This window comes from Struthio camelus, chromosome 8 (assembly GCF_040807025.1).
Source record: "Struthio camelus isolate bStrCam1 chromosome 8, bStrCam1.hap1, whole genome shotgun sequence".
Taxonomy (NCBI): domain Eukaryota; kingdom Metazoa; phylum Chordata; class Aves; order Struthioniformes; family Struthionidae; genus Struthio; species Struthio camelus.
The window spans coordinates 6,881,624-6,895,376 of record NC_090949.1 but is presented as its reverse complement, the minus strand read 5'-3'; the positions used below and the strand labels follow the sequence as shown (position 1 = coordinate 6,895,376).

Below are 13,753 nucleotides of genomic sequence, written 5' to 3'. Positions count from 1 at the left end.
CCAACCAAGGGGGAGATTTAAATGCATGTTCACATTAGCACATCTGCAGCTTGAAGGTGTTCAGTCATGTCAGATGCTATTCAAGTTCTTAGTGCCCTGCTGCAGCGTCTGTGCTGTCTCTGCTTGCTGAAAAGGCTACGGACAGCAGCATATCACAGGGGCTATGCTTGCAACCTTCACCACAGAGTTTCCATTAGCATCCTCAGCTTTCCCAGTAGATGCTTTGCACAAATACACCTACAAGTTGCCCCAGAAGGTCAACTAGATAAATAATGGAAGGCTTCGACCTTTGAACTGAAGCTGTGAATGGCAGCAGACCAGAAAAAACAGCCAAAGGTACTTCTAACAGCTGAATTTACTGCCCGCAAAAACTGCTGATAGACAAATACCTTTGATTCCAAAAACAGCCACAGGGGACACAATAGCTCACTAGCATTTGGAGAGAATAATATCTTGCTGAAATTATAGCCCCTTCTAAAACACAGGCAAGAAAAAGGTCGCCTTCCATCAAAGAGAGACAGCAAATACTATACTGGATGCAGTTAATATTGACTTTACCTCCAAAGAATACTATCTGTTTACCCTGCTGAATTATTCTGGGGAATGTAAACACTATATAGTATTCAACACAGGAAAAAAAAAATCAATACCATGTATTATTGAAGATCTGGATAAGAGCACAATGGCCCTCGATAAGCACTAAGTGTGTCAGCCACTGCAGCTGGCTGTGGTTTTTGCTGATGGTGAGAGCTGTGATAAAAGCTGCAAGAAGTCCGAGGTTATCAGAAAACACAGCAAGGCAAGCCCTGCTATGGGACACAAGCCTCACTGAGCTGGAGCAGTTCTGCCTCCAGAGGTATTAAAACCCTCTTCATCAAGGACTACCAAATTCAGTCTCCTTTGATGACGAGCCTTTCAATCACAGATTTAAGCAGAACCAAAACAAAAAGATAAGTACTTACTGTGGACTAGCCAAGAGATAGTGGAAAACTGAGCGTACACTTTCTGCTGCCCAGTTAGCTTGTAAATGATGTGTTCCCATTAACTCTATCCCATAATGCAACGGAAGGAGCATAACAGCCAAAAGTGACATATCTACACAAGAATGCCTATCAGAATGGCATTCCCAAAGCATTTTTGCCTAACGTTTTATGGCTTGACATGCAGTATTAAAGATCCCTCAGTAATCAGACACATTAATGAAGAGCAAGTAGTAGCGTTTCCTTTTCTGTCCAACTAGTAGGCATCTCCATTTTACACTGATCATTGGTAAAGACATGATGTGACCGTGGACTTAAGGCAGTTATAAAGCCAAGTAACCTAGAGAAGCACACGAAGGACTCACTGCTGCTCACTGACAGGCTTTGTCAAATACCAACCACTTCCATACGAACAACTTTCCTGTTGGATTCTGCACACCTCTACTATGGCCTCAAGGCACAATTTAAAGCAAAGTAGCAAGATACGGCAAATGAACTGTCAGGAGGCAACCTCTCATTTCCTCTCCTGTTTAGATTCTACACTCGTAAAACAGGCAGATCCTTAACTTCTGTTTTGACTGCAAAATACTGTGCAGGCTTGCATTGCATTTGTAGGACAGGACAACTACATTTAATTTCAAGATGTCACATCAATCTTGTAACTTATGTCTCACAATCAGGGGAAATGTAATTTAATTGCAAACTGGAGGACTCATATCAGCAATGACAGATTTGATCTGATTCTTCTTCTGGTGTCTTCCCTAACGTTTTTGCGCAGCGTAACCTGGGGATGAATAACTGCTACCACGAGAAGGATGGGTTTTCCAGTCTGCCCACTGGCCAGCAGTCTCCCTAGTAAAAATGTCTGGATTCACCACCAGAAAGAGTTTGGTAATCAGGGCCTTCACTGGGCAATTTAGACATTGCGATACAACGTTATCTGGTACTTCCAAGTGCTTTGAGATCCCCCAATAGATTCCTACAATATATAAGAACAACAGAAAATATCCAAATAAAATAAATAAATGTTGGATTACTGCATCCCCTAGACTGCTGCAGCACCAGAGAACTCCAAGTCTGCATGCCTGTGAAAGGAAAATTGCTTATTTGCGATACAGTTGGTTGCTTTTCTTAAAATGCTCCATTAAAAAAAAAAAAAAAAAAGAGACTTCTCCCTCAAGTGCCCGTGAAATGAGATATCAGTAGGCCATCTTTTCCACTTACACCTTAATCATTAGTGTTGTTGCTTCTCCAGTCACCATTAACTCAAAGACTGTTTTAAGGGATATAAACAGCACTAGTCCACTTTCGAAATTCTAGCTATTAAAGCTCATCTCTCCTGCAGCAGCAAGCTGCAGAACCAAATGCATGAGTCACTCCACTGGTAGGGTGCCGAGGTCGCCTCTCCCACACAGCTAGGCTGCTGGCACTGCGAAGTATCCCGCTTGACATTTATAGGCCTACAAAATATGGGAAAATCTCCCTGTGGGATTGTATGCCTCATTTGCGCTGACATTCAGGGTGCAGCGGCAGTTCCCGAAATCACTCTGCCTCCCACGTCCCCTGCCGGGCGCACGCCGCGGCGCCAGCCATCTCACCTTCCCCGCTCGCTTGTCGCCGGTTGCCGGTGAGTGGGCTCCTGCCGGGCCCCAGCAAAGCCCTGCTGGGGTGCTGCTCGCCCTTCCCGGCTCGCCCCCGAAGCGACAGCTTCGGGACTGGTGTGTCAGCAATCGGACAAGCTCACAAGCCGCCGTTCAGGAGTCAGGCTCGCTTCCGGCGCCGCCGAGACCAGCGTCAGAGCTGGCACGAGGCCAGAGGCCGGCCGGGAAACGTCTGCCCGTGGCAATGCCTCAACGTCTTCACTAATGACACCGCCGCTGTGCTGACGGAAAGGATCAGAGGGACTGGCTAATGAACACAACTCATTACTGACGGCCTCCTGGGCATGGCATGACAGGGTTTCAGAAAAAATTCATCCCAGATCACAGGAATGTGACAGATATTGCACGTTTTGGCTCCAAATTACCATCCCGATGGTGTTGCCAGGACGCTGGGCTACTGCAAGTCACATGAAAACAGCAAGTAGTAAGAAAAAAAGATAGTTCATCTCATCACAAAATTTGCTTTGCCTCAAGAGGTGAACCTAAGCTCTCTGTAAGGCCCTTGAGACACCTAAATCAAATGACCTGGCTTGCTGCAGCGCTGACAGCTCTTCCAGTGCGGAGAAAGAGAGGAGAGATGGGAGATCCTGGACCAATATACACAGAGTAAACTAGGGAACAGGATCTCACAAATGCTAATGTTTCATGAAAAATATCCAAAGTGGTGGGTTTTTGTTTTTGTTTTTTAGAACTGTACTTGAACTCCAGATGTCCATTTATTTTGCCTTGCCAATTCTTCCTGCTCACTAGATACGAAATTACATTTCTCATTTAAGCTGTCATTAGCTACTGCACCAACATTTGATTTCTCTAAAAATCATTTTATACTGCTCTCCCGGTTCTCACATCACCTTGTTCTTGTCTCCTGCTGCAGCTGTTTAGGATCACAGCTAATTATTGTTCCACCTACCAGCAAATTCACTCTACAGGGGTTGCATCCTGCCGTTCCTAGCATGTTAGCAACAAGGGATAAATGACAACCCATCCAAGTATATTCGACAGTACTGTGGCAGAGAAGAGCGCAGCTAGGAGGCAGTCAGACATCCTCCTGCAGATCTCAAGACAATAGCTGGATGTCACCATCCTCTCCCCCTTCCTGCCATCCGTCATCACCCTCCATCTGGAAGCCACCCTCCTTCCTCAGCGGAGCTGCTCTGTGATGGTCCGTGGGAGAACCCACGAAGCTGGTTTCTGCAGCGATGGGAAGACGACTGACAGAAGCAGTGCTCTTTAGAGACACCCTATTTAGTTAACGTCTATATTTTTAATTACTGTCAGTTTCCTAGACTGTTTAATGAGAAAGTGTGTGGCAGCTCTATTGCCTTAGACAGACCCAGGGCTCTCCAATGGGTTCCCAAGCTGATGACAGCCAGCATTCAGCACATCTGGAAAGGGCATGGGAGTAGTACGGAAGGAGAGAGACCTGCTCAAACTGCCAAGCCACGTAGATTAACTATGGAAGAACTCAGAAATTAAATAGCTGGACATCACCCAGACCACAATGATTTCTTTGAGCAAGGTGGGCAAATGAAAATGAAAATTTAGCATAAAGCACTACATCTTTCATCCTTTCACTCAGTTAAAGGATAAAATCCCACAGAGCCAATTTTAACCTAGCTCTTGTGCTTAAGCACAGTAACATATTCCTGAAAAATCCAGGGAAACACAGAAATGCTCACACTGAAGCAGCAAGCGACACGAAAATATGAAAACAACAGAAGACTACCAATGACTCAAGAAGCTTAGTTATTCAAGCACAGAAGCCAAATCTATATTCTCTGTGCGCCAGACAGATTTCAGATGACACCACGGGAGCAAAAAGGCATGAAGGTAAGACAGAAATGACAGACAGCAGAAAAAAGCAAAAGGTGTCTCATTTTACAGAGAACAAAGTTACAGCATAAATCACGCACAACACTTGAGAAGCAACCAGCACTCTCAAAAAAGTACAGCAAACAGTGGTTTTCCAACCGTGTACCTCTATTTGCATTATTTCTCAGTGTGTTACAATAAGAGCCAAACACCTAAGGTTCAATATAACTACTGAATCCTACAAGGATTGAAACGCGTCCAAGGAACGAACCGAACCCAGGTTAGCTCTCCTAGCTACGCCAGCATGTCCTGCTAACGTAAACGCACTTCATGCGAGAGGGAATTCCTGCGGAGCGCTGCTCTAAACGGGACTGCAGCAGAAGCAGCTACACCAGCAACACTGTCCACGGATTTGTCAAGAAAACTGCTATCTGCTTCCGGCAGAGCGAAAACATCGCAAAAAAATAATCACGTGTCAAATTCTGCTCTTCTGCTAAATTTTCAACTGCAGACTAAGACTTAATCATTTGTTTCCTCAGCATCACTCAGGTTTTCCGTAAATAAGCCAATATGACATTCAACTGGCCAGCTCTAGGCAAGAGTCCTCAGCACCCTCAGGGAAGCTAACGACAGCCCTTAGTGCAAAACAACAGCAGAAAAGACCTGGGGGCACGAGCTCGCGCTAAGCCGGAGCTGTGAGCCGGCAGGGGCCCGCAGCACACGCTCCAGTTGCTAGGTAGCTCCGAGTTGCAGCTACGCCTCATTTGCCTGTGTAAACATATCCTGTAGGACTATATTTACAGAACGCGGCCTTTGCTTCCCATTCCTTTGAGTGATATAAAAATGCTTAAAATTCTTCCTCTGGGATCTTAGCAACAGTTGCCTTTTGGATACTGCTGTCTTCCCTGCCACGAGGCTGTGTTTTTGCGCTAGTGGTGTAGCATACAGCTACAGCTCGGATTAGCGCTTGTCCACACAACCACGGTCTGTGTGACTCTGATTTTATGGGGTGGCCGCTCTCACCTAAGCTTCCCTAATTCAAGGGATGATAGCTTGGAGTTATCTCTGTAAAACAAGTGCGGTTCCAGGACACAGTGCCAGTTCAGAGAAGAAAACCTAACAGAATTTGCTTTGATATTTTAAGGGTCTAACATCCAAACTGCAATAAGCAGAGAGAAAAATGCCTTTTTGCATCTAAATCAAAAGGAAGACAAGTAAGGAAATGGCTTATCTAAGAGAAGTAACAATCAGAACTATGCACTGCCCAAGCAATAGGACTTGTTAAAACAGTGATATACGGGGAAATTGAGATACTAGTCAAGAGCCCACAGTATAATGCACTACCTGCAGAGAACATTAACTACAGCGGGTTTCGAAGAAGGTAGTACCATGTATGAATCGAAACAGCACGTTTGCATTATACATAAGATGACATTTGGACGCTTGTTTAGTGCAAGTTGTTTTCCAGGAAGTATATGAAAACACAGCACAACCACGCTATAAGCACGCTCTGCATGAATTAACAGCTTTCAACACTGACGAACCCTCCTAACCACATAGTCCATCTTCACACTGTCGGCAGGCACAGGCTAAAACCTAAAAAGCAGCTACAAATTGTTCAATGTACTAAATCAACGGGGAAAGACAACCCTGTTCCGAGGGCTGCGATGTCCCCCAGAACTCAAGTCGAGCACAGGCGCTGGCGTACGTTACCTGACCTCCCAAGGAAAGGCCACAAATTACCCTTTTGGTCCGGCAGCTGGAAGCTGTCATTCCACAGTTATAACTCTCAGACTTGCACGCAGAGGAATGAAAGACTGATTAAATAAAACGCTAGTTACCACAGCAGTTCACCAGTTTGTTACATGCTGCAATTTAGAACAGGTTTAAGTAGCAAGGACCTTTACCAATTTAACACTCATTTTCAGCAGTGCTTTCATTCATTCTTAGTGGCAAACAACTAGCCCCCAACAGAAGTTATGGGCATACCCCAGGTCAGTGTCTACCTCTGCTGTTACCCAGACACGGAGAAAGTGCGGGGAAGCAGTGCATCTACTTCCAGCGCTAATGTCATAACAACTTGATAACAGACCATCTTACTCCAAGTCCAAAAAGAACTGGAAGCCTATGCAAAGCACATAGATAATGATGGAGTTTTAACAGATACAGCACATTACAAAGTAAACTCCTGCCAGGATGGGCAGAGGCTTGCAGAGCTGTCAAGACACGGCGAGGTCTTTAGGAAGCCCCCTGAAAATCTCCACAAATCTGTGTACAGTGACATTTACAATATTCTGTAAGAACGCACAATTTATGAAGGTCACAAAGCTTCCAATTTTTTTTTTTTTTGCATGATACCAACAACTATGTGCTATGGACTCCCACTGACAAAGCCGGGCAGATAAAAGCTGGGAGTCACAAACGTCTCAGCAATTGGAACAAGCCCTGGGCCTGGCTCGTAAACACCTCATTACAACCCACTCAATGCCAGCTCTGAAGAGCAGGCAACAGTCATGCATGGCAGCAATGAGAACAAGGGTCGGCAACGCTGGCACAGATGCAGGCTTCAAGAGGACCAGAAAGAGGTCAAATTCTTAAACAGGACATTTTGACAAACACTGGTTTTGATCTCCAGCCCGAACTTATCTGCAACCTTTCCGCAATAGGCTGTTTCGGAATGCCCCCATGGGGGCGAGAAACCTCAGTCAACCTCCTAAAACCAGGCCCTGCATATAAAAGCATATAAGCACAAACTGTAACCAAGCAAGCTGCATTTGTCTCACCTTGCAGTTCAGCAGCTGTGACTAACTGGACTGCAGGGCTGGAACCGGAAAGCTGCAGAACGTCACTGAACAAACAACTTAAAACGGGAACAAGCTCCACGGATACAACAGCAGGAGGGAGGCGCCCAGAACGGGCGGGCGCTGGGCCGTGACAACATCTGCCGCTGAACGTTCCCACCCCAGGTTTGTGTGCGCGTCTGGACACAGAGCGCCTGACTTTGAGCCTTCAGGCAGCCTGCAGCACTGCGTTTAGGTGCTATTAAAATGCAAGGCTTGACAAACGTTATCTGTATGACTTCAGGCCCAGCTACTTCAAAACTGCCATTTCTTGGCCACAGGAAGGTTTCTAATAACCCTTCCATCCCTCAAGGTGGGGGGGGGGGGGGGGAGGAAGTACGTTACCTAGATGCATGCCTTGGACATTGCACCCTGCCTTGCCACAACCATATTTCAGGATAAGTAATTGCTTACAAGCATGTGCAGCTGCTAATTCCTGGAGATACAGGCATATATTTTCAACGAAAAGAATACTGCTTTTAGGACTTAAGAACAATGAAAGGCAGGGCGACTGCCTGAAGCGCAGAAACTAAAAGCTTTTTCCTTCAGAACAAGAGCAGAATCAAGTAATTGTCGTTTCCAGGGAGATAGGGAACTTGAGGGATCAGAGCTCAATCTGCAGTTAAATGGGTTGGAAACAACTCCCTACCAGCTGCAGAAAAAACGTGGATAAAAATACATATGAAAATCCAGGGGGGGCTTTTTCCCAGCACTGCGCGCATCTACCCCTGCTTGGGAACAATGGGCCACTTTTATTCAGATGATCCAGAGTAGCTTTTCACAAATGCCAAGGGAGAAGTATTTCCTATGTTCTCCCTTTCCTTACACATCTCTCATGCAACCTCCATTCACAACAAAAACTGACAGGAATTTCAGTTCTCTCCTTTTGAGAGAGAAATCTAAAAAAAAAAAATCTTCCTGACATTCGTGAAGTAGAGTTGTAAGCACACCGGGTAAGTCAAAAATATCTAAAGGAAAAGCTTGAAATACTTCTCACAAGTTAGGCAGGCCTTTGGCTTTCCACTAAAACATTCCACAGACGCCAAAAGTTCCACGTTTGAACGGGAAACCAATTTTTGAGCTTCTCCCCCGCGTAAGCAGCAAATCCCATGACTTAGCCTGAGAAGTTCTGTTAAAAAGAAGAACTGGTGAGATACATTGGCTTCACTGAAGTTGCGTGTGGATAGGTGTGCACAAACAAACGCAGCCCAATCTCCATGGCAGTCTCATCTGTTCCAAAGAAAAACGGACTCAGAGCTGAAGTACAATGATACAAAGACAAAGAACAAATATTGCTTTCTCAGATTGCTCTCACTCTTTCTGACTTGGTAAGAAAATGACTGAGGTGGTCCATCAGTAGTCCCATTCTTTCAGAGGGTGCCCTGAAAAACAAGTTCGGGGAGCACGGGCTGATAAGGAAGGGGTTTTCCAAAATAACCAATACCTTTGTGAGTGCTATAGAGGGCTGCAAATGTCACCATGAAGAAGGTGGTGGAATATTTTCCAGCATTAACCAGATGAGGAAAGGCCCGTTTGGTATCGCGGTAACGACGCAGGCACTGGATGAATCGCAACCAAGCGGGGATGCACTGGACAACTGCTCTCACTCCGTAGGAGTAGCTGTTACAGATTTGATTATCTGGAAGAAAAAGAAGTTTCAGGAGACACGGAGATCGTACGTTTAAGAACTTCTATCATCTTCTCTTCTGTATGAGCAATCTCATTATTTTACTTAAGAGTGCAATTCCCAACCTCTTGTACTTGCACACCTACGTGTATGCATATATGCGCTCACAACAGTGAGAAGCTCATCACCAGGCGACTCAGTGAAGGAAAAGTATTCTGAACCCCTGTACTCCTAGGTATTTAGGTGGCATTACATCAACAACACATCCAGACAGATCATCTTCTAACTCTTTCACTGTTGCCAGTACAATTAACGCACAAGAAGATTAGAAATAATCTATTTTTAATTTGCTTTGTGCTTTTGGCAGAACCGTGAATAATCAAATTAAGGATGGAATTACAAAAGGCCCTCTATACTGAAGCTTTGTGCATAAATGGCAAAGCGTTCCCAAACTCCACAGGAGAGCTCAAAAAGGGTACTTTGTCTGTGATGTCCTTGACTTGATTTTTTCTTGCATATTGTAATTAAAAAACAACAATTTTTTTTAAAAAACACTAGATTTCAGTGTGCTCTTTTAACAAACAGAGGACATAGCCCTTGTTAGAACAACTGGGGTCATGGGAAACTAGACAAACACAACACTACGTTGCAGACATGTGACGCTGGAAAGCCCCTATTTTATCAGGGAGCGACCAGGAAAATTCAGACTTCGCCTGGAACCCCCCAAACATGCCATATTCTTACCCTGTCTTGCTCAGCCCCCCTCACAAACAATCCACTGATAAACAAACATTTGTGTGTCATTCATCCTCATGGAGACAAATTCATTAGCCAACACATACTGCAGGGCACTGTGCTATCATTCCAATGTTTGGATTGGAAGGGGACAAGTAGTAAATCACCCAGTTGCTGTATAACGTTTTTTTTTAATAAATAAATGTTCAGCTAATTCCAGCACTGGCTCTAAGGGAAGATAGAGATCAGATAGATTGGAGGAACAAAGTGATTGATGCTGAGAGAGCATGCAGTTTGCTTCAGCAGACAAGCATGATAAACCCATGAGACAACACGATTTGCCAGCAGTCACTGCCCAAAATGGAAAGAACACTGCCTGATTCAGTGAGAGACAGTATTATTTTGCCACTGGGAAGACTAAAGTCAACATTCGTATGCCATCTCTGGCTTTTCTAGCTAGAAGCAGAGAGGCAGAGCATGCACAACCCTTGTGCCTCAGCATCAGCTCTAATTGAGTAAGGGGTGGCACTAACAAGCTCTGAGGAAGTTCCTCCAACCCCTCTTGCTCAAGGGCACCGTGACAGACCCTGTAAGAAACAGATTACCGCACGGATAAAATCACGGTAAACAAGCTCATGCAACTCCTGTTATCATTTCCAAGCTAAGCAACAATAAGGGGCTAAAAGCAAACACATGGTTAGACTACTACGAAATAAAACAGCAATGCCAGGAAAATTGCTTTCTCTTTCCAGTTAAGCAGCATTGTGTCTAAATTCTTTGATGAATATACAAGTCAGGCCAAATAACTGGATTAGGAAATGAACACTGACGTGAAATTCCACTTCTCCGGATGGAAGTAAGGAATGGGAGAATCTCTCTAATGCTATGCTTACAAGAAATGCTAATTATTTTCGTTTCCTATGTAATTGGTAGGTCTCTTCAACAGGGACAGATGCCTATGAAATTGTCTCGCTCAGTGTTTCCTAGGTCATTTCAACAGCATTCGCATGGATCGTCAGCATTACTCTACCTGTGTTGGCCAGAAGTCCAGCGTTGTTCTCCCACTGAAGCTCAAAGCTGTAGAAACAGATCATGTACTCCAGATCCATGAGGATCACAGCCAGGCTGTTGAGCTGATCAGCCAGCCAGAAGTCTGCGAAGCCCACCTTGTGGAAGGGAGCCGTGAACACCCGAAACTGTCAGGGAAAAAGGAATAGTTACATGACATGCTAGCAAAGACATTAACTGCAGTGGCAGATCACACCATTGAATAACTCTGGAAATAACAGAAACACCTGAAGATCTGATGCTGACCTTCTGCTCCTGCTGCCAAAAAGTAACTGTCTCCCCACTTTAAGTGCAAATAAAATTCCCTCTTTCAGACGTCTGATTCTCCTCCTGCACCAACTAGTCACCCTTCCTTCACCGGCTGAAGAGCCCAGTCTCCTTCAAAAGCGCCCTTGCCCAGAAACTCGCAGTCTCCACGTAAGGCTTCTTTCTACACAGCTCTGCTTCGCCCGCTGCCCCTCACGCTCATCAGCACTTTCTTTCAGGCATTTGTGTCATATCTATTGACATCTTCCACACTTACCTTGTGCTTCACACTTAATGCCAGTTAGATTAGATGCACAGCTTGGCCTTTAATCTGATCCTGGCTCAGTTTAACTCCTTAGGTTTTCTTTGGTGTTAGAAGTTTTAAGAGTGAATAGCATTACTGATGGATCCCCCAAACCCTCCAGCATAGAAAGAGGGAAAGAGCAGAGGAAATCCTATTAACTGTCAATTAGGCTCCCTCTCAGTCCCAGCCCACTCTCCCTTTCAGGCTTAACAGCAGTTATGCTACTTTCAAACCAGACTTTTCATGGTCCATTACCTTTGATTGTAACTCTCTCTACCCAGTTAGTTATAGTTACTAAGGGCCAATTTCTCAAAAAGACAGCACCAGCATCGTCCTGTAGTTCAGAGATTTGTGAACCTTCACATTAATGAAAGTGCAGGCCAGCATTGATCTTTTATACTGCTCTTCTTATTAACCTAAAAGGTATACAGTTACAGAAACCAGTGAAAAAAATGACATGTTCCCATCCAGCTTACAATGCCAGTTTAAGGCTCTGGTCCTAAATTTCAAAATCAAATAGGAGATCCAGATATAGTGACATGAAACAGCAGATAAGGATCTTCAAAGAGAGAGCATTGTGCTCTTGTAGGACAGCACTTATTACAAAAACTCAAGCAGTATCACGTACAAACATTAGGAACATCTGTTCTTAGTCAAAGTGTTCCAGTTATGGAACAGCTTCTAGAGAGATGAGAGAACCCACAACAAGCCTTCCTTTCCAAAAAGGTCCCTCCTCCATCTAATCAACACTCCCTGATACTATCTTCTACCCATTTAATTATCCACTTAATTTTATGCACATTTCTGAAACAAAAATCAACCAAAACAAAAATAAATTGCAAAAACACAGCTTTACAGATAGATTTTCCTGAAAAAAGAGGAAGAAATCAATGGAATCCATTTTGTTATTTACTTTAAGGACAGACACTTGGACACTGTCAGCAGACGACAGCCTAAAAGTCTAAGAGAGTAAAAGCTTTCCACCTAAAGGTTACAGTAGACCAGGAGTCAGCAGAGACCAGTGCCTTAGCTGGGTTACGTACGTATCTGAGTCAAGGATCCTCAGGGAACTGAGCTGCCATCTGAACCCTCCTAACTCTCTGAGCCAGGCACCGTGGTTTCTGACTCTGTGCTGCTGCGGGCTGCCTCAGACACGTTCTGCTTCGCCAGCTCCTCTGAACTGCACGCATCGGGACGGAAGCTGGGCCCAGTGCACTACTTGAGCCATAGACGACTGACACTTGCAGAGTCTTAATGCCACGGTGTGTTAATGTGTATTCCATTCAGAGGGGCATAAAAAGCACCAAAAGCACATCGGATACCCAGTTGGTTCACCTGAACTCCACCCCTGCTTATTTGGTTGGCCAAAAAAAAAAAAAAAAAAAAACCCCAACAACAACAAAAAACCCCACCCAAAAACAGAAGAGAGGAGAAAAAGAAGAGGTCACAGCTTGCAGCGGGGTTACAAGAGGGTGCTGGCAGTAGAAGGCATTGTCCACTGGCAGGTACCACAAGCAAATCTATCTTCCCAGTGAGAAGCATATGCAACATCCCTCGGTAAAGACAGGCGGCAAGAATAAAGTCATAAAATACCAAGAGCTAGAGCTGAACTTAAGTTTCAAGTAAATGGTTCCACAGTCCACGTACAGACTTTCAGGTACTGATTACTGCACTTTCAGTAAGTGCTGGAACAGCAGATATTTGAGCTAGAGCTAAACACTTCCTGGATTTTCACCTCACACACGGATACGCTCCCTGCACTTGTTTCACCACTTCAGCACCCTGCAGAAAGCATCGGTATGTACATGCTGCTTCATTCTTTGCACTGCGATCCGATTCCTTTTGGCTGGCTGTGTCCTCCAGCTACGCAAGTGCATTCAGGATGGTTCTCATTTGGCAGCAAAGGGGCAGAGCACGCTCAGCTGGGGTCATTTGCCACTACAAAGGCACACGTAAGCATACAGGCAAGACAGAAGAAAGCTGGGAATTAAACACCATATCTTGCTGCAGATTAAATAAATATTCTTCCTGAGAGCGAAAGAGTTGAGAGCTAACCTCTAATCCCTCAGGAATTATTAAAACAGATTACACCTATGACAACCAAAAAGCAGTTGCTGATGAACAAAGGTAGATGCAATATGCCTCCTAGCTCCATCAGAAAACGCTACAAAACACTGAAATATACTCCCAGACGCTCTGCGACACCCAGTATGCCAGACTTCCTTCTGGCCAGCATGTAAGCTTAGGAAAATAAACATACCAAGCACAGAGGGAAAAATGCTCACCAAAAGCAAAATTTGTGTGAACGGTACAGTTCTACAGGGTGCACTCTTTAAACCTCTTTCACCCAGGTACCTGCTGGTGACTGCGGTAAGAAATAAAATATGCTCAGCCAGCTAATTACATATAATAACAATTAGAAAAGCCTAACAGCTACTCTTTACGTGGTTTATTAAGCCACCTCCCCCCACTTCCCACCC

General features: G+C 44.7%; 1 protein-coding gene across 3 annotated transcripts in view; it reads right to left on the bottom strand.

Annotated features, from left to right (window-relative positions):
• Window positions 1–13,753, bottom strand: part of XPR1 (xenotropic and polytropic retrovirus receptor 1) — a 126,176-nt gene that overhangs the window by 13,615 nt on the left and 98,808 nt on the right. For all 3 annotated transcript variants that reach the window (XM_068951813.1, XM_068951814.1, XM_068951815.1), the window contains 2 exons: window positions 10,686–10,851; window positions 8,738–8,932 (listed from right to left, as the gene is read on the bottom strand). In XM_068951813.1, coding sequence (XP_068807914.1) covers window positions 8,738–8,932; window positions 10,686–10,851 — 361 coding nt within the window. The remainder of the gene's footprint in view (window positions 1–8,737; window positions 8,933–10,685; window positions 10,852–13,753) is intronic.